Source organism: Lissotriton vulgaris, chromosome 12, assembly GCF_964263255.1.
Source record: "Lissotriton vulgaris chromosome 12, aLisVul1.2, whole genome shotgun sequence".
NCBI lineage: Eukaryota > Metazoa > Chordata > Amphibia > Caudata > Salamandridae > Lissotriton > Lissotriton vulgaris.
In genome coordinates this window covers 79,671,713-79,691,056 of record NC_141700.1, presented here as the reverse complement: position 1 = coordinate 79,691,056, position 19,344 = coordinate 79,671,713, and the positions used below count along the sequence as shown (strand labels likewise).

Sequence of the window (19,344 nt, the reverse complement as noted above, 5' to 3'; positions counted from 1 at the left end):
CTCATGCATTAGTAATTGGAATCCAAATTGAGTCAAAGATTATGTGTTCTCAACAAAAAAATACTGCATTTTATCAGAAGAGATAGAGTATAGTGTTTTCCATAGTGAATTGATTCTCAGGATAAGGGGTAAGGAGGTAAAGAGGCATACTACCAGCACTATATTGCATGCGCTATATAGCGTGACAAAAATACAGCACCCACTACAAAGGCCTAATCACTGTATTACGTGCTAAATGTCGACAAGCAGATGTCCAGTTACGAAAAGTAAATATACACTCACATTGATGATTTAGTGGTAGGCAACATAACCGATCATGTACAATGATATTAGAGTCCTTGAAACAGTGTCATATGTCTGTTAAGAAGTACCAGAAGTGCAAACATCCTCAAACAAATTGGGTAGTGGTGTATGAAAGTGGGGTAAAGGAAAAGTCATTGAAAAAGGATGATTTGTGTGGTGAAATGTGGAGGACTTTGAAAAAAAGAGGACAAATGTGATGAACTGCATAAGAAAGTATTAGGTTTCAGGGCTTTAATCAGAGCACCTTTTCAAACACATGACTGACAACCTCTTAACATTCAAACATTCAACCTAATGGTCGTTCTTTGGTTTCAAGGTGCCAGGACAGACTCACAGGCTCAGGGTGAGAATAAGAAGTCACCAAAGATCTTGGTAGCCTTATTGTTGGTGATTGTCCTTCTGCTGGCAGGATTGATTGCTCTGATCGCGCTCTGTAAGTACCTCGTGTTTTCTAATCATCCCAGTCAATAGGTCCGCCTTTTTTCTAGCAACATCATCGGAAAGGTATTTTTTGACGCATGACGTAAGTTATTTCTAAATCATGGTCATACCATCGAGAGGTTCAACTGTCTCCTTTCCCCAATACAAATGTGCCTCCTTATATTCAAGTGAACAATTCCACCTCACCTAAACATTTTACATCTGGTAAAGTTAGAAGATTCCCATTATGAATTCTCTTTATATCCCCAAATCCCTTCAGGTTTGAATCAATTATGGAGTGGTACAGGAGACTTCAACTCTTTTTAACTTTATTTTGAGTTAGAAATGTCCATTGTTCATATTTCAAATAAAGTACTTTTATTTAATGAGGCGTTGGAGCAATGTATTTCCCACGTTACCTGTTTCAGAAAGCGGATTTGTGATGTAGGATGTTGTTAGTGGAAATAAATTGGCAAAATGGCACGGTTATTCACAGATTCAAATTTTCTGTGCAAATTAAGGGGTCCATTAGGATGGCGGACGGATCGCCACCGCCATGCAGGCGGTGGCAATCCGTCCGCCATCCTTGCCCATCCGCCACCTTTCTTCCCCCACCATATTACAATGGTGGAGGGGATCGTGGCGGAGGGGAAGACCGTCTGCCACTTTTCCGCCACGGTCGCCTTGCGACCACAGCGAAAAAGGCCTTATATGGTGGCGGTGTCTATCAGACACCGCCAGCCATATTAGGATTGCCTGGGAGGAATGCCTTTCCGTGGCGGCAATGCCGCCACAAAAAGGCATACGGTTCCTCCTTTGGGGGTCCGTTGGTGAAGAGGGGTTGGAGGGTGCACTTGGGGGGTATCCCCCTGCGTTTCACAGCACAACATGGCAGGCACCGCGCAGCGCCGGTCATGTTGTGCTGTGAAACGCACAACAAGCATTTTTCACATTGCGGCAGCCGGTGCTTTAAGCACCGTCCGCCGCAATGTTAAAAATGCGGGATGCACCCGCCACTGTGGCGGGTGCATCCTAATTGGGTGCACGGGTCCTCCGCCCTTGTGGCGGACGGTATCGGCCCCCGACAGGATGGCGGACTGACTTTGTCCGTCCGCCATACTAATCGACCCCTTAGTTTTTCAGGAGTGTACTGATACTGTGATTTTGTTTAAATAAGACATGGTCCAAGAATCATCCATAGATTACAGTATGACTTTCATTCTTTGTAGACCTCAAGGCATCCTCAAGGCTTCCAGAGTTGGAACATCAGATGGCACAATTACAAAACAATCACACCAAGGTGCTGGAGTACATTGGGTGCAAAAACAGATCTTCTGCTCACAATTGTAGTCGTGAGTATTCCTCCTACTCATACCAGGCTTTCACTTGAATTTATTACATTTTGCTGCAAAATATCCCATATCATTCCAACGTTGTACATCGCAACCAAGGCCTACCCTAATGGTTACGACAGGATACCAGCTACTATTAGTTATAGTGGTTTCAGTTGAGGCAAGTGAGCATTTGGAATTGAATTACATAAAATCAGCAAAACAAACAAACAATATTCCACTAGATGAATAGACCAATAAAAACAATACTGCTAATAATATTACAAACATGTTCCCATGATGCCAAATCAACTGGAACTTCCCTACAGTGGCTGTATGTCACATTAACAAACATTAAATTATAAGTGTTGGGACATAACATTGACTCTAAAAATATGTTAAATTTAAGTGTACATCTTCTTATATTAACTCTTCTGAGATGGGATGTTGGAAGTCGGCATTATGATTGTGATATATGTGTAAGTCAATATTTTAACCGTATCTATACGGCCACAAAATGGTGTCGAGCTACCTAAAGGATGATGCTGCATGTCACTCCAGCGCAGCAATGTCAATTGTAGTTAGCCTTGATTTGTTATAAGACATGTTCATAGTGACAGAATCTTGGAAAATACTCCACGCTTTAGGGACTCTAAGTCAGATCCGCGCTGCACTGCACCTCTTCGGAGATGAAAAAATAGAGGCCGTACAGCTAAACTCAAATCTATTGTAGATATGGGTGACTCAAGCTAGTGTAGTTTTGGTATGTGCTGGACTGGCCAACGTTTCCCATTAATGGCAAGTTTGGGAAATGGCTGAATTCTGTCCTCCTTGTTTGGATTTGTTCATTAATGACATCTACAGTAAAGTCTTAATGCAGAGCTATCTGTTGATGCAGAAGAATGACCCAGAGTAAATCCAGCGCCAACCAGATGTATTCTTATATCAACCACTGTCTGTGTGCTCTTTATAACAGAAAGACTCTCACATCCGCTGGAGGCATGCCTTTAGAGTATCCCAAACCCCAAACTACAGGGACAGTGCAACTGCCACCAGTACAAACAGCTGTATTTCAGGCTGCAAGCATTTTTCTCTGGTCACACATCCACAATGAACTTAGAAGCTTGACTGAAGACCCTATCCTGTCCCAAACCTCTTCACACCACTCTTTTGACACACACATTCCATGACAAACCTCACTGTTGCCACTGCCTTAACAATGCATGTACTGTATTCATCTTTTTTTGTAAGTAGTCTGAATGGAAAGTTGAGACAAACAATTGACGTTGACATTACACACCCCAACAAATGTTAATACACTGAATTAATGTTAACACGGTCACGCTAGATAGAAGAGACCCTCTAAGACCTCAATTTAATGGAAAGCCAGGAAGTATCATTGGAAACACAAAATGTGGATACTTCAGAGGAAACCCAGGCCCATTACAAGTGTTTTTTTTGCCCAGGGCAAAACATGCTCCATTGAGGTCATGCCAACTGTTTTGTCCTTGTATGCTTTGCTCCTGTTGTGCCAGTCAACTGAGGCTGAAAACGAAGAAAATAGGAGCCAAGACCACTGAAGAGTACAAGTGAGCCAAGATTCAATAGTGTCTCCAATTATGGAAAATGAGGAATTGTTCATAAGGTATTTAGTACACCACACAGTCAAGCTGAGAATAATTCAACCCAAGACTGGTGTGATGGTCCCAATCTTGCACATAACAGCTTGGATTAACACTGAAGCATGCCTGGATGCTGTGAATATGCTCCAGGGCCAATGCACACATTCATGGGGAAAAATACCTACATGAGCACCTAACAGTTATCGTGGTCTCCAACTGCTACCACTCTTCAAACCATTCTTTAACATAAAGAAAAGAAAGTGCACACTAAATTTGATTGCACATAGAAAGGTATTGGAACATTGCTAGGCTGTTAATTGACTGAAGACTTTGAGATCATTTACTTTGCAAGTAGCGTAAACACACTTGGAGTCGAAAATATCCACTTTAAACATATATTCGTGGGCTGGGGTCTCAGAACACCAGACCGTTGAAATAGCAAAGTGACCCAGCTTTCAAGCTGGTACCACCAGTAGATGGACTGTGATCTTTTCATATCAGCTCATAGGTAGAAACAAAATTCTGTATGCTTCAAAAGAGCGCAGTCATACAGAAAGTGATCGGTCCGACACCCACGGTGTCCGCATTGATTGTTTCCATAAAAGTACCTCTTAACCTAAACTTAGAGGACTTGACTTGTACAGTAGATGGCATTTTGATGATCTAAAGAGTGCAATATGCTTTTGAGAGTTGAACCTAAAGAACCTCCAATGGGAAACTACCAGGATTGAAAGGTGTTAGAAATGTCAGTGATTATATCGTTGTGTAAACCACAGAAGTGCAGGAACTCTAAGGGTGCCTAAGAGCTGAGTTTCAATGAGTAAATGAGTATGGACTGTTCCTGCACAGGAAGAAATGGGAGTGCTTAAAAGATAGCTCTTAACTTTTGTATAGAATTCCACTGAGGATTCAAATATCAAGAGGGCATAGCCACCTCAGAATGCTTCAAAACAACCCATTTCTAGACACAGAGATTAGGCTCAAATTAAATGTAATTTACACTGGGTAATTCAATTAATTTTATGCATTTTACATTAAGCCTATTACACAAAATTCCTGAAAGTATATCATTATGCCACGTTATCAGGTATTCAGGCCTCTATTTGTGGAGAATTATAGGGCAGGGGTGTAGGAACATTGTGAATAACTAGAACATGAGCAACTGTTGGTCCCAACAATAGTGTTTTTGTGCTTTTTTTAAAGCTCAAAATGTGTCCTCGCAGCAAAAATAGATAGAAGAACGCGTTTTGTGATAAAACAAATTCAGTAAATGACAAATTTGCATGTTATTTAAAATACGCATAATTTCACATAATTGTTCAAGATTTTGCAGAACTACACAAAAATTAAATACACAAATTTTTCACAGCTCTAAACAGTGGTAGATTTATTCCTAACCTAGCCACTATCACAAAGGCACCATGTGGCCTAACAAAGGTAAATCAATTTGGACATTCAAGGATACTAATGAAGCCTTCTACAGGACACAGTAATACATTATTTTGATTCCACTAAAGCCGCAGAACTGGTAGTTGGTGCTATTAGAGCAACAGTAAATGTGTATAGGCTTTTACAGCATATGGCAGTCAGGCCACATTTTTGCACAGAATCCAGGTATTTACAAATTGAAAGAGATGCCCTCGAAATCAAATGTGGATGCTAAGATTTCCCTGTGTATTTATATGTGAATACCTTCAGAGTATTCACAGATCACAAATCACTGATCGGATAGCCCCCAGGGACCTGCGCTTGACTCTGTACCGCAATATTAAAAAGAGGGGTCTTCAACTTAACCATTATCATTCTTATCTCCCTTTGCGCCCCCGAATGCCAATGAACACATACAGCATCATGTAAAAAAGAATTACATATCTTTTGGATATTACAGGAATCATGCTTTGAGGGTTTGAGTATAGAGTAAGTTAAGAATCCCTTCCTTAAAGATGAATATCCTCAAAAAGCTACTACTGCAGAGAAATCAGAATGTTGAAAAAATTTCCTAGATGGGCATTGACTTGTTGGAAAAATGTCGTAGATGGACATTGACATAAAGCTAGTGCAATACAAATATCTCTTCAGGCCCTCAGCAGAACCAATATGAAGTGTGTGCCACTGAAAGATGTTTGTACTAAGAAGTAACAGCATCTGGCTGTCAAGGGCACCAAGATATTTATTTTCTAGACTGAAGCAAGGCCAAGGGCATTAGTTTGGTTTCCAGGACTTGACAAGTGATGGAGATGCTCATAAGTGGATATAACCTCTGCTATATTTTGGGAGCAGATAGAGAAGGAACAGGAACAAAGTTGACGTATTATTGAACCATTTAGTATTGAGGAGATTATTTGTACTACAGCTATGTTTTTGAAGAACCCTTGAAGAACCGATATTCCATATTCCAGTCATGATATAACGTGTGCTTGTGCACCCTGTTTCAGAAATTTAGCAAGCATAAAAATTCCAGATTGGATACAAGAGTTTTAGTTGGTAGTTTGGAGATGTTGCCTTAATTCGTATCTGTGAATGTAAGTTGAGTTCTCTTTTGAGGGTAGTATCAAGTGCCTGATTTGAGTACTTTGAATTGTAACTCCTCTGCAGTGTTACTGCTTGGGCCAAGAGTGATAAATACAAACACTGTCTTGTTCTGGTTCAGCTTTACTTGCTCAGTGGACATCCAGTTTTTATTTTAGAATATGCACTTATTAAAGTAGTCGACAGATAAGTAATGGAATATTACATATATCGTTGTATCGTTAGCGCATTGTCTTTTTTATTACCTCTTTTTATTAAACAAGCTCGAGACAGTACAATGATATTCGTCATAGCATGCACAGTTGAATTTTGATTACATAATTTAGGTGAATATGGAAATGGGAAGAGCGGACAACATTATGCATTCAATGAAGACATATATTTAAGGGATCATCCCTCTACAGTCAGCTTGGGCCCCTTTGGTTGGTTCATGACTCTCCAATGACCGCCTGCAAACACCATGGTGCCCACACTTTCTCCCATTTCTTGGCAGACCCTCTACTATTATACACTGTTTCTGCTGCCCTCTGACACCAGTCCAGATCCCTCTCTGTCACTGAGGGGGGGAGCGGCAATCCCCATCTCTTGGTGATGTTGCACTTTGTGATTCCCGCTGCCAGCGTAGACCAAATGGTTGCATATTTGGGCCAGGCCATCTCTCCCTTAATTCTAAGCAGAAGCCACTTTGCATCTAGTGGAACCTCAGCTCCCACTACTCCTGCCATTGTTGCTGTAACATTGCACCAAAACGGCATAACCCTAGGGCATTCCCACAGGGACTGAAGGAAAGTGCCCTCACCCTGACAGCCTCTGATGCACTGAGCTAACGGTACCTTTCCAATCATATGCAGAAGCATCGAGAAGTAATAGGAGTGATGCAGGATCCTGAGCTGGACCAGTTGGAACCATACTCGTATTGCTATTTCCCTTGGACCTTGGAGTGCCTCTTGCCACTCCTCATCATCTATGTTACGCAGGTCGTCAGTCCAAGCAGCCCTTAAGGTTGTTCGTCGGCGCATTGTCGATATGAAAGGCCAAGGAAAGTCAGAATGTTCTCTAATCGTTCCAGTTGCCATCTGAAACGTTTTTTGAACTGTTTCTGCAGTACTGAAATAGAAGTATATTGAGCAATGAAGAAATTTGCTCCATCAACTACGGCTGAGATGTCCAATAGGATTAGAAGATTTGCTTTACCTTTTCTCTGCATTTCAAAGGCATCATCAATTCTGTTTAGCATAGGCCTTCAAACAGAGGGCCTTGATTTGAAATCCAAATGAAATTTGTTCTGTGTTCCATTCCTTTAACTTATTGGGTTAATTATTTTCCTCCAAACCCTATAATTTTCTCAAAAGATAGGTCCCAGAAGGGATGACTGTTTTCACTGCTGTCTTGATTAACTTTAGGTTGGGTGGAGATGGGCCTTGTGTTGACCTTGTTTAAGGAGGCGTGGGTTAGGCACAGCTCATGGTAGTTGTTGATGTTGTTTTTGCTGAGTGCCGGGGGATAGGAGGAGTGAGCGTCAGCCATGTTAGATGTCATTCTGCACCGAATCAATCTTAAAAAGCAAAACCAGTTATGCAGGGACAGGCAGCTGAACTTGTGGGCCCATTTGAGAGAGAACTGCATAAAATATACATTCAGTCCAGTGGATGATGATTTTAGAAGCTGCTTTGCTTACACCCAGGGCACTAGGGACGTCCCACCAAAAAGAGAATGTGGTTTGAATCCCTATTTAGAGCTCCTTGAGGCTTCATTTCTGACCCAGCAGAAGGGTTCTTGCTGGTTCCCATTGTGTGTTCCTACTCCATTGATTGTCCTTTCTCTTTCAGAGTTCTTCTACAAGGATTGTCCCATAAATTGGCGGCTGCACAAGGAAACATGCTATTTCTTTTCTCAAACCCCACTGTCATGGGAAATAAGCAGATCCATCTGCCAGTCAAGTCAAGCAGACCTGGTCATCATCGCTGACCGGGAGGAGCAGGTCAGTTTCGGATTTGTTGAATGCGTTGATGTGATTGCTATGAAGCATCTTCCCTGGTGTATTTCAAAGTGTTGTATTCTGCACCATTGTAACCTTAGTTATATTCAAAATTGATTTTTCAGTCAATATCAATCTATAGATCAATTATCAATCTATATGTTTCTCTATCTGCCTATGTGTCTATCTAGGTGGCGACCACATACAACCACTGTTGGAATAGAAGACCTTATGTCTATTAGTGGTCAGAGATGATTGAGGTAAGGCTATGTGAGAGAAAATATGAAAAGGAGCCATTACTTGAGACAATTGTTTTGATGTTATATAGATACAAAATAGGCAGGGCCACTCGAATTATGCCACAGAGAATGACAGCATTATGTGGCAAGGCACTTTATGTGGCATAATGCAGCACAGTTTGTGATAGTATTATTTATTTTGTCATTTTGCACACAATACCACTGTTTGGGAAATGAGTTCGCCTCATTAACAACATTTTAACATCAAGCAATAGGGAACGTAACAATGACTAGTCAGTCTTTGCAGAGGGCCTTCCACTGCATGGCAAGCTGTGTTGCTGCGTTTTTTTTTTTTTTTTTTTTTTTAAATTTTTTTTATTAGCAAGTTTTTCCCATATTTTACATTACAAACAGGGCACGACAATAGCATTTACTTTACAAATATCTAATCATATTGACAAAAAAAAGAAAAGAGAGAAGAAATAAGAAAAATAAAAGAAAATAGGCAAAGAATACAATGTTTTGTACATTCAATAGATAACGAAAATTAGTAGCATTTTTTATCCTATTCCTTCTAACAAAGATGTCTAACTCCGTTCTTCAATCCAGACTCTCCTCTTTCCATCGCATAAGAGGTCCCCAGATCTGGTTACCAGTTTTCCTACGCCTTTTCCCCTTTCTTGCGTAGATTTCTATCTCCAAGTTATAAATTGAAAGCAATTTTGCCAGCCATTGGTGGTATGATGGAGCTTTAGGATCCAACCATGCCGATGCAATAGTAAGTCTTAATACTGCCATAGCCATAAACAAAAAATATTCCCATATCTCGCCAACTCTGCAGCTACTCTGTTGTTGATCCTCCCCTTCTTCTTTTACCCCCAAGAGTATAATTGAAGCTGTAATAGTCAGATCTATTCCTAGGTTTTGAAAAAAACCCTCAATACTTTTTATCAATGGTTGTAAATGAGGGCATGTTGCAAAAATATGTAGTAGATCTGCATCGGAATCCCCACACCTGAAACAATTAATTCCCGTTATGCCACCCCACTGAGCAATTTTTGCAGGTGTATGATATAAATGAAATAATGTTTTATAGTGCTGTGCCTGTAAGGGCGCTGAGCATAACAGTGTGCATCCCATTTCTAAGGAAGTATCAAAAGTTTCCTCACTAATGTTCAAGCTAAGTTTCCACCTGCTTGACCATTTCTCTATGTCGTCCTCTCTTGAAGCCAATAATTCTGCATAAAATCTCTTGATGGTACAATCCTCCCCTGCCTGTATCACTCCATAATTTCATTTTTATTAAATCCTAGCAGGCCGCCCTTCTTATCATGTAAAAAACTCCTAATTTGTAGATATTTGAAAAAATGCCTTCTATCCAATGCAAATTTAGTTTGTAATTCCGAAAACTGGTAGACTCCCTGTTGTCCCATGATATCACCAACCTTTCTAAGTCCTTTTCGTTCCCATTCTCTCAATATACTCCCCGAGGTAATTTCCTCAGATAGATTCGGATTTCCTTTCAATCTTGTGTAGGCATTGTATCGACCTAACCCAAATTTTTTTGTAAAAGCTTTCCATACTGTATATGCAGCAGTGAGTGTCTTGAATCGTGTTCTCTTGTAGTAACTGGGTTCAGTGAACCTCAACAAAGCATTTTCCACTTCTGGTCCTAATAACAAACCATATATTGCCAGTGAACCTAACTCATTCCCTACTTCATATTCTCCCCCACCCACCAAACCCAGCATATTCTGAAAAACTGCTGCCCAATAATAAAATTTTAAATCTGGCAATGCCCATCCTCCCCTTTCCCTTGGCAAAACCATGAACCTGAGAGCTCTCCTGGTTTTCCCCTTTGACCATATAAACCTATTAATCATATTTTCTATTCTCTTAAAGAGGTTGTTCTCAAAAAGTAAAGGGATAGCTCTGAAAAAATACAAAAATTTTGGCAAAACCAACATTTTTATCACATTAGTCCGCCCCTGGATTGTTAAGTGCAAATTGTCTATCCTATCTAAGTCCTTTCGTACCTTATTTATTAAAGGATTTATATTTGTTTCTACTAAGGTATCTAACTCAGCCGATATGGTCACCCCCAAATATACTCCAGACTTAATTACTCGCCCATCTGTACATGGGGTGTGGCAGTTCTTAATAATCTGCGTCTTAGTAGTGTTGAGTTTATAACCTGAAATTCTTCCAAATTTCATGGCTTCCGCTTCTACTTGGGGTATAGCCTCCGTTGGGTCTGGTGTAATAACTGCAACATCATCGGCATATGCCAATATTTTACAATGGCCCATCCGAGTAGGTAAGGGTTTTATTAAGAGACTTGCTTCTATTTTTCGGATTAAAGGATCCATATACATTGCGAATAGCAATGGGGAGCAAGGACAGCCCTGTCTTGTGCCTCTCCTTATCGCAAATTGTGTGGTAACCCCCGCGTTCACCCTAACCGAAGCCGCTGGGTTTACATATAGCGCTTGTACTGCCTTAAGGAACCATTACTTGAGACAATTGTTTTGATGTTATATAGGTACAAAATAAGCAGGGCCCCTTGAATTATGCCACAGAGAATGACAACATTATGTGGCAAGGCACTTTTTGTGGCATAATGCAGCACAGTTTGTGATAGTATTATTTATTTTGTCATTTTGCACACAATACCACTGTTTTGGAAATGAGTTCACCTCATTAACACCATTTTAACATCAAGCAATAGGGAACGTAACAATGACTAGTCAGTCTTTGCAGAGGGCCTTCCACTGCATGGGAACCTGTGTTGCTGCGTTTTGATCTATTTGAGCTAGCTCAATTTCTTTTAAATTCTGCAGAATTTACACCATTTAATGGATTATGTGGCAAATCCTGGCAAATCAAGTATTATTCGAAAACTGCCATGGCTGCAGAATCGCATAATTCTGGTGGCCCAGATATAGGAAGCAGCAGGATATAACGGTCCCTATGCTAAAAATGCTCAGTCAAGAGGCCGTAGTGCAGGTTTCACTCCAGTGCAGAAGAAGTGTAGCCAGCAAAACAAGATCAAGCTTCTCTCTCACAAGTATAAAAACACGTTTAAATATCACTTCTCATGGTAAACTACTATACACAGACCTGACGGCCTATGTGCGAGTGGCCGGGTACCGCTCAGATCCCTTCCATATTCGGAGGGGAACACGGCAGCGATGCCCTTTTTCCCCGTCTCTTTTTCCTTTGGCGATCGAACCGCTAGCAGCATGGGTGCGCCTGGACGTGACTTATAGGGGTATGGTTTGGTCCCCGGAATATTCAGGTAAAATTGCACTATATGCGGATGACGCGCTTTTCTTTTTCTCTGACCCGTGGGTCACCGGACCAAGGGTGGTACAAATTCTGCGGGTTTTTGGCGAAACAACACGGCTACACTTCAACCCGTCCAAGTCGACACTTTTTCCTATCTGCGGGGATCAGGGCTGTCAGGACTGGGCCTCGCAACTGGTCATAGCAAATAAGGGGTTTAAATACCTCGGGGTAAACATTACCGGAAGCCCTACTGTGGCGTGGTTGCTTAACATTGCACCTCTGCTTCCGGTGCTCCGGGGTGAGACGACGCGATGGTCCCATCTTCCCCTGTCCTTATACGGTAGGTCCGCAATTTTTAAAATGGTGTCCCTGCCACGTTTGCTGTACAGACTGCAAAACGACCCATATTCAATCCCGCTGTCGTGGTTCCGTCAAATGAATGCACTCCTGAATAGCTTCCTTTGGGGCGGCGGGGCGGTTCGGGTGGCTCTGACGACCTGTGTCCAATCTACTTACTGTGGGGGCATCGCAGCAGCAGACGTGCGGTCCTACTATTGGGCATCCCAGCTGCTAGTCATTAATGACTGGGGGTATAACTCGCAAAATGACCCGGCATACGCGGTGGAGAGACTCTCTTTGGAGGTATATCCCATGCTTGATCTCCTATATAGCAACTCTACCCTGGGGGCCCTTCCCCCGGCCTGTCGCACAGTGATACAGATATGGAGGAGCATCTCTAGGACCCTGGGTTGGTGGGGCATGTTGACGTGCAAGACCCCCCTCCGGCGGGGCACGTGCCTCCGACCGGTCGCGACTCTGCTGGGTTCCGTGAATGGGACGATATAGGGATCTCAATGCTGTGATGTAATGCGTGGGCCCACACTTAAATCCTTCCGACGGCTGCAGGAGGAGTTTGACTTACGCAAGTCCCAATTCCATAAATACCTTCAGCTTCGCCATGCCTTGTCTCCTCTGATTAAAAACCTTACGACTCTGCCACAATTTCACCCGTTAGAGGGTAGACTGTTGATGGAGGATCTAGGAGAACATAAAATTTGCCAACTCTATCAGACACTGACCACACATTCTAAGACAAACCTACACCGGACGAGAGCAGCATCGGAGGCGGATATATCGACCCTCTCAGATGATGACTGGACTGAGGCCCTCGCCAGTCCCAGAGGTTCTGTGGTGTCCTCCAGATCCCGATTAATCCAGTTTAAATACCTTCATCGGGTGTAGTACACCGGTCTCCGGCTCTGGAAGATGGGAGCTATCCTGTCCCCCACATCCCTTAGATGCCAATCTGACGATGGTTCCTTTTTGCACACGGTCTGGGGTTTCACAGCACTGCAATATTTCTGGTCGCGAGTGTTGTCCTGCCTGGGGCGAGTGCTAGGATGGGACCTCCCTGCAGACCCTCGACTAACTCTTCTCCACAGTACGGACGACATTGGGGGGAACATATACAAACGGCATTTGTTATTTCTAGGACTTACTTTGGCCAAGCGGGACATAGCTCAACAGTGGAAGTCCTCTTCCCCCCGGGTGTGGCAGCCTGGAAATCCGTTTTAGACAAATGTATGTCAGCCGAAGTGGCTGTGTTTCAAGCCAGAGGCTGCCCGCAGAAGCATGGGAAGATCTGGAAAGCATGGGCTACCTATCGGGGCATAGACCTCTCCCTCTTATCACCATCAGCAGTTCCGACCCTATAGACAGACTTACTATTTAATGAATCCTCAAGTCAAGACGCGGATTGGCCAACGTGGAGATATGCTTATATGTTTATATGCCTGTACAATGTTTTTAGTGGGAAATGCGGTGCAAGGGAGTGGGGTGGCGGGAGGTGGGGGTTCTTGGTTTAACTGCGGTATTGCTCCTCAAATCATACCCTCATCAGCAGCTTTTATATCTGTAATCCGTGACTTGCATGAACGTTATTTGCTGGGGGAACTCGCCGTTGGTTGTAAAATCTCAATAACATTTATTGTAAAAAAAAAATATTACTTCTCAGTACATATCTGTCATTTCGGATATGTGCATTTCACATGATTTATTATTATTCAATTAATGCTAGGTATAGTTCAGAGACCAGTGCATGCACCATCCACAAACGTAATATGTACAGAAGTGAATTCAGCTCTGCAAGCGTTCCTCACACAGATCAGTAAGACTTTTTTATTATTGTGCATTCATGGAAAGGTGTTCATTGAGTGTAAGTGTGGTGCAGTGACGATGGGTTACAATGAGACAGCAGCCAGGGTATTTTTCATCTGCTGACACCTTTTACCCTTCTGCCAGGCATCCTAAATTCGAATGCAGATGTGAACCCTGGTTCAGCAACAACTGAGCGTAGGACTATTAGAGTTGAAAGACGCAATGGGAGTCTCACACTTCTGTGTCTGGAACAGCCTTTCACCAGGCCTCATGTACCATCTCATTTGTAGATTCTCTGCTGGCTCTAGAAGATCCTAAAGCGCAGGTGTACCATCCACTCGATTTCTTTGGTCTGGCAGTCATCGCAACAGAGCCACGCCCTAGGATGGACATATCAATATTAGAGAAAATGAGCAGCATCATGGGTCATCCAGCCTGAAGGCAAGTCCTTTGCGCTTTGATGGGCAGTAGGTTCGGGGCTGCATCTACATCTCCTCACAGTCTACCGTCTGTGATCAAAGTCTGAGACCTTGAGGAGGGACGTGAAGGGTGAGTCGCCAGGCATTGTCCTTCCTCAGACAGATTGCCACAAGCAGCTGTAGAGGGAGTGGAGGGCCAATGACTCAACAAACTGGTCACCTTGATGGCCTTGATGGGGCGGTTAGGAGCAGAGCTGGGTTTAGTATGTGCCATATCACAGATCCAATCATAGCAGTTACATTCATCCAATCCTGTACTGTCCCACTAGCAGTGAGAGGCTTGACATGCGCTCTTGAGAATGTCCTGACATAGAAAAAAGACTGCAAGAACAGCTGTTTCACTTTTAGTGTTCCAAAATGGAGTGCCTACAGATGCACGCTGGTAACGTTTGCCCCCTTGGTTAAATTCCCATGTACCAGACACAGGAACTCTCACAGGTGGTTTTCCGACGACCTCAAAGCCCGGAAACTCAAAACTCGCCAGTTGGAACGCATCTGGAGACACGATTATTCTGACCTAGCCAAACAATCTTACCTGACTGCCCGCAAAGAATTTAAGACAGCTATCCGTTCAGCAAAAACCGAACACTTCGCCAGTAGGATCTCTCTGGCAGCTAACAAATCTAAGGAGGTGTTCAGAGTTTTGAACGAGTTAACCACAGACGACAGGACCCTACCAGCCCAGACCCCTACTCAGGAGGCCTGTGAAACCCTGAACTCGTTCTTCCTAGAAAAAATTTCCACAATTAAAAAATCCATTCCTTCACTCCCCCAACTGTCACTACCGGATACATCCCTCAATAACCCCCTGTCCTTCACTTCTTTTCCGGCTCTAGATTCTTCTTCTCTGGCGGAACTAGCCACTCGTGTAAAATCCGGCTCCCCAAATGACTGCTGCCCACCGTCCGTTTTGCGGAGCATATGTCTCAATTTACCTGACAGTATCCTACATCTACTTAATAGCTCCCTCAGCAGCGGCATCTGCCCCACTTCCTTTAAGGAAGCCATTCTGGTACCCTTACTAAAAAAACCTGGCGCCGACATGACGGAGCCATCGAACTACCGCCCCATTTCCCTTCTCCCTTATTTTTCTAAACTTATGGAGGCTCACGTCACTCGTTGCCTGTCCAGGTTTATAGAATCCTCTGGCTACCTTGTACCAACCCAGGCCGGCTTCAGACCCGCCCATTCTACAGAAGCCGTTATCCTGGCAGTCCTTGACACACTCAGAGGCAACGCGGACGCGGGAAAACCCCAAGCCCTCGTCTTACTGGATCTGTCGGCCGCGTTCGACACGGTGGATCATGACATCCTTCTCCACCGTGTCGGGCAGGCGGGCATCCAGGGCGTTGCTTTTGAGTGGGTCAGGTCCTTCCTTACGGGGAGAACACAGGCGGTCCGCCTTGGCCCCTACACTGCTAAAAAAAACTCTCACATCCTGTGGTGTTCCCCAAGGCTCTTCCCTCTCCCCGCTCCTCTTTAATCTTTACCTCCGGCCACTCATTCAATCACTTCTGAAATGGGACATCGTCACTTATAACTACGCTGACGATCTCCAGATCATCTTCCCCCGGAATTCACCAAATGCCATCAAAACTTTTCTTGGAGCCATGACTCATATCCAACTCTGGATGAACCAGAACCAATTGAAGTTGAACCCCGGTAAAACTGAGCTCCTACTTCCTGGACTCAGCTCCACCTACTGGGGTCCACAGTTCTGGCCTCCAGAGTTTGGCTCCCCCCACGTCCCTGCAAAAACAGTAAAAAGTCTAGGTGTCATCATTGACACCGAGCTTTCTCTCAGGGCTCAGGTGGGAGCGGTGGTTTCCTCCTGTATGTTTCAACTTCGGAGGATCCGCAAAATCCGCCACTTTCTTCCCCCGGCAGCACTCACCCAAACTGTTATTTCGCTGGTACTTTCCCGTCTGGATTTTTCCAACGCCATCTATTACGGTCTACCACAATACCTGACTCAACGCCTCCAAATCGTCCAGAACCAGGCTGCCCGCCTGATCCATGGTACACCCAGATGGCAATCAGCTAAACCTTTGCTTATGAATTTGCATTGGCTCCCGGTCGAGCGAAGGGCTGCCTTCAAGGTAGCTTGTCTTACCTTCAAGGCACTTCATTGCCCTTCCCCTGCTTTCCTGAAATCTACCATCCACCCTTACTGTCCTACACGTAATCTTCGATCCGCCCACCTTGACTTGTTGATCATCCCCAGGAGCAAAACTAAGAGATTCGGCGGACGCCGGTTCTCCCAGCTGGCCCCTGGGCTCTGGAACCTCCTCCCTCTCTCTATCAAATCCTGCTCCTCTTTTCTCAACTTTAGGAAAATGCTAAAAACTTACCTTTTCCCTACCCCCACGTAGATTCTGTTACCTCTACCTTCTCCTCACTCTGTTCTATCTACCAGCGCCAGGAAGCTCCGGTGTCAGTGCGCTTTATAAGCAATGTGAGAAGTTGGCCTGGTATATAATGCTCACTAATTCTTAGTGATCACTTTGTACCATGCCAAGCAACCCTTATGATGATGGTTGTAATTCAACCTTGTAGACCAGTTATCCTAGTGGTAACGTGGACAAAGCAGTCTTAGGCTAAACTCTGAAAGGCATGTGAAGCCAGCTGTTATACCATACACAACCCCCTTGAATACCAAATGAAAGGGACACCACACAGATATATATTGAAAATATATATTGATTTATTAACTATAAAATCCCCTGGACTCTTTATGAGCACAGAAGCACAAGCGTTAAATCACAAGACAGTTTAAAATACACAAAAGTTGCACAATATGGATGAGCCCTAGGGGCCACCTAAACCATATACTAAGAAAGTGGTATAAGAGATACCAGGAGGAAAGTGAAGAGGCCTAGGGCCTTGGGAATCGCTGAAGCTATTCGAGACTAGCTGTGACTAAGTCGGGAGAGGCCCACGGGACTCGGGTGCAGTGTTCAAAGTGCACGCACTTTCCAATGTAAAGTCTATGGTGCGTAAAAAGTACAAAGTTAGAAAGTTAGGAACCTTCCGAGTGACCTACGGAGTTAAAACTTAAGACACTGGCCCTTGAGATGTGTACCAATGCAGGAGCACTGGCGGAGCTGAGTTACCTCACCCACAGGAAGCGGGTGCACAGGGTCGAAGTAGTGTCGGGTTTCGTCACGCCGGTCGATGGTGCTTGGAGCTGAAGATGCTGCAGGCGGCTCGATGAGAAGAGTTCCGGTGGATCCAAGGGTGGATCTGAAGATGTGAAGACCTGAAAGCAGAGGGGACAGTGTTCAAAGTCACTAGCCAGTGACTACCGTGGAACCAGATTGGAACCAGGCGATGTCGGGTGCAAACAGGCGTCATCGGGTAGCTTCTTTCTGCAGCCACGTGGATACCCGGGGTCGAGGACGTCCAGGAGTCGGTCACGAGCTGTCCCACGTAGGCTTCTCGCTGTCGGCGGTGTCGGCGACCTGATCGGAGCAAACAGGCCTTGGCAAATGCAAGCCACGCAGAAGTTGAAAGATGCTGTTCACTCGGACCAGCAAGGTCAGAGCGGGTGCTCCTTTTCACAGGAGCTTGGGTAGGTCTGGAGCAACCAGACCTGCTGTGTAAATCTTCGGGTTCGTCGCCAAGATGGCCGCTGACCACGTGGCTAGTGGCCGGGATGGCGCGTCGAGTGGCACAATGCAAAAGGGCCCCACGCAGATCGTGGAGATGCTGGAGGGCTGCTCTTCGGTGCAAGGGCTGCTCGGTGGTGGGGGTTCTCAATCCCCAAAGCACAATGTCGAGGATGCCTCAGAAGCTGCGCAGTCAGCTTTTCGAGTGTCTTTCAAGAGGTCCGGTCCCACGTCACTCGGTGCCTCCACGGGTCCCTTCTTTGCAGGGACTGTGGATCGGGCTTGGAGAGGTCTGGGAGTCTGGTTCTTGTCGGGCTCTGGGCTCGGTCTCCGGCGGGAGGCGGCGGCAAAGCAGACGTCGAGTTGCTGGTTGGTACCTGTGTTCACAGGGTGGCCACTCCTAGGCCACAAGGGAGATTCTCTTCAGTCTTCTGTGCAGCAGAATGTCGAAGACCAGTCTTCTTCTTCGTGTAAAGTTGATTCAGGATGATCTGCTGTGCAATGGCACTGCTCCCGCTCTTATTCCCAATCTGAGGGGTGGATCACCTACTAGGTCCCTCCTCTGGGAGGAACCAGGAAGGGGGGCGGCTACACCCCCTTTCCTTTGTCCAGCTCCTCGCCAGGACTGGGGCTGGAAGGCCCCAGAACCGGTTTGGACTGGCCTATGCACGGGGACACCTTGTGTGCCCCGGGCATGTCTGATTTTATTCAGCCCTGTCCTACCCAATACACAAAATCCTGTCTGGGGTGGTGCTCGCACCTCCCAAGGCAGGAAACCCTTTGTCCAGGCCACCATCTGCCGAGTTTCGGTCAGCAGCAGGAGGCCAGACTCGTGTCTGTGGTGGCAGCATCCATTTTGTGATGCTGAGGCTCTGTTTAACTTTAACCGGGGTTAAGGCTACACACATGTCGTGTCCCTCTAGAAGGGTGGAATGCTATCCCCGTCGCCAGAATTGGCGAGGGGATAGTATTCCAATTCGTATGACACCTTACTCGACCTGTTTTGATAAAGCCAAACCAAAGATAGCATTTAACCGCGAGGATTATAATGCACTTAAGAGTATATGGTATGGCAATATCCCGGAACAGCTTAGGGAGTTGTTCCCGACAGCTGCAGACAGGCTCAGCTCATGCTAGAGCACCATCTCACATATTTCCACGCACTCTGCCTCCAGGATTGCTGAGGCCTTCCATAGGAGTGGCTGATAGGAACATATGTGTCCAGTTTAGGGTTAGGCACAGACATACTGTACCTAAGTAAGAGGTGGTTACACCGACTTACCCCAGCTGAGTGATCAGCCAGTTGTGTCAAATATGGAGGCCAGGCCAGGGGTGGCACAATACATGCTGCAGCCCCTGGTAGGCCTTGGATACACCTATGCCCTGGGCA

General features: G+C 44.8%; 1 protein-coding gene across 1 annotated transcript in view; it reads left to right on the top strand.

Moving 5' to 3' along the window:
- Positions 1-19,344, top strand: part of LOC147673374 (C-type lectin domain family 4 member E-like) — an 81,272-nt gene that overhangs the window by 47,819 nt on the left and 14,109 nt on the right. Inside the window, exons 3-5 of the mRNA XM_086947232.1 lie at positions 620-736; positions 1,953-2,075; positions 8,035-8,186. Of these exons, the coding sequence (XP_086803358.1) occupies positions 620-736; positions 1,953-2,075; positions 8,035-8,186 (392 nt within the window). The remainder of the gene's footprint in view (positions 1-619; positions 737-1,952; positions 2,076-8,034; positions 8,187-19,344) is intronic.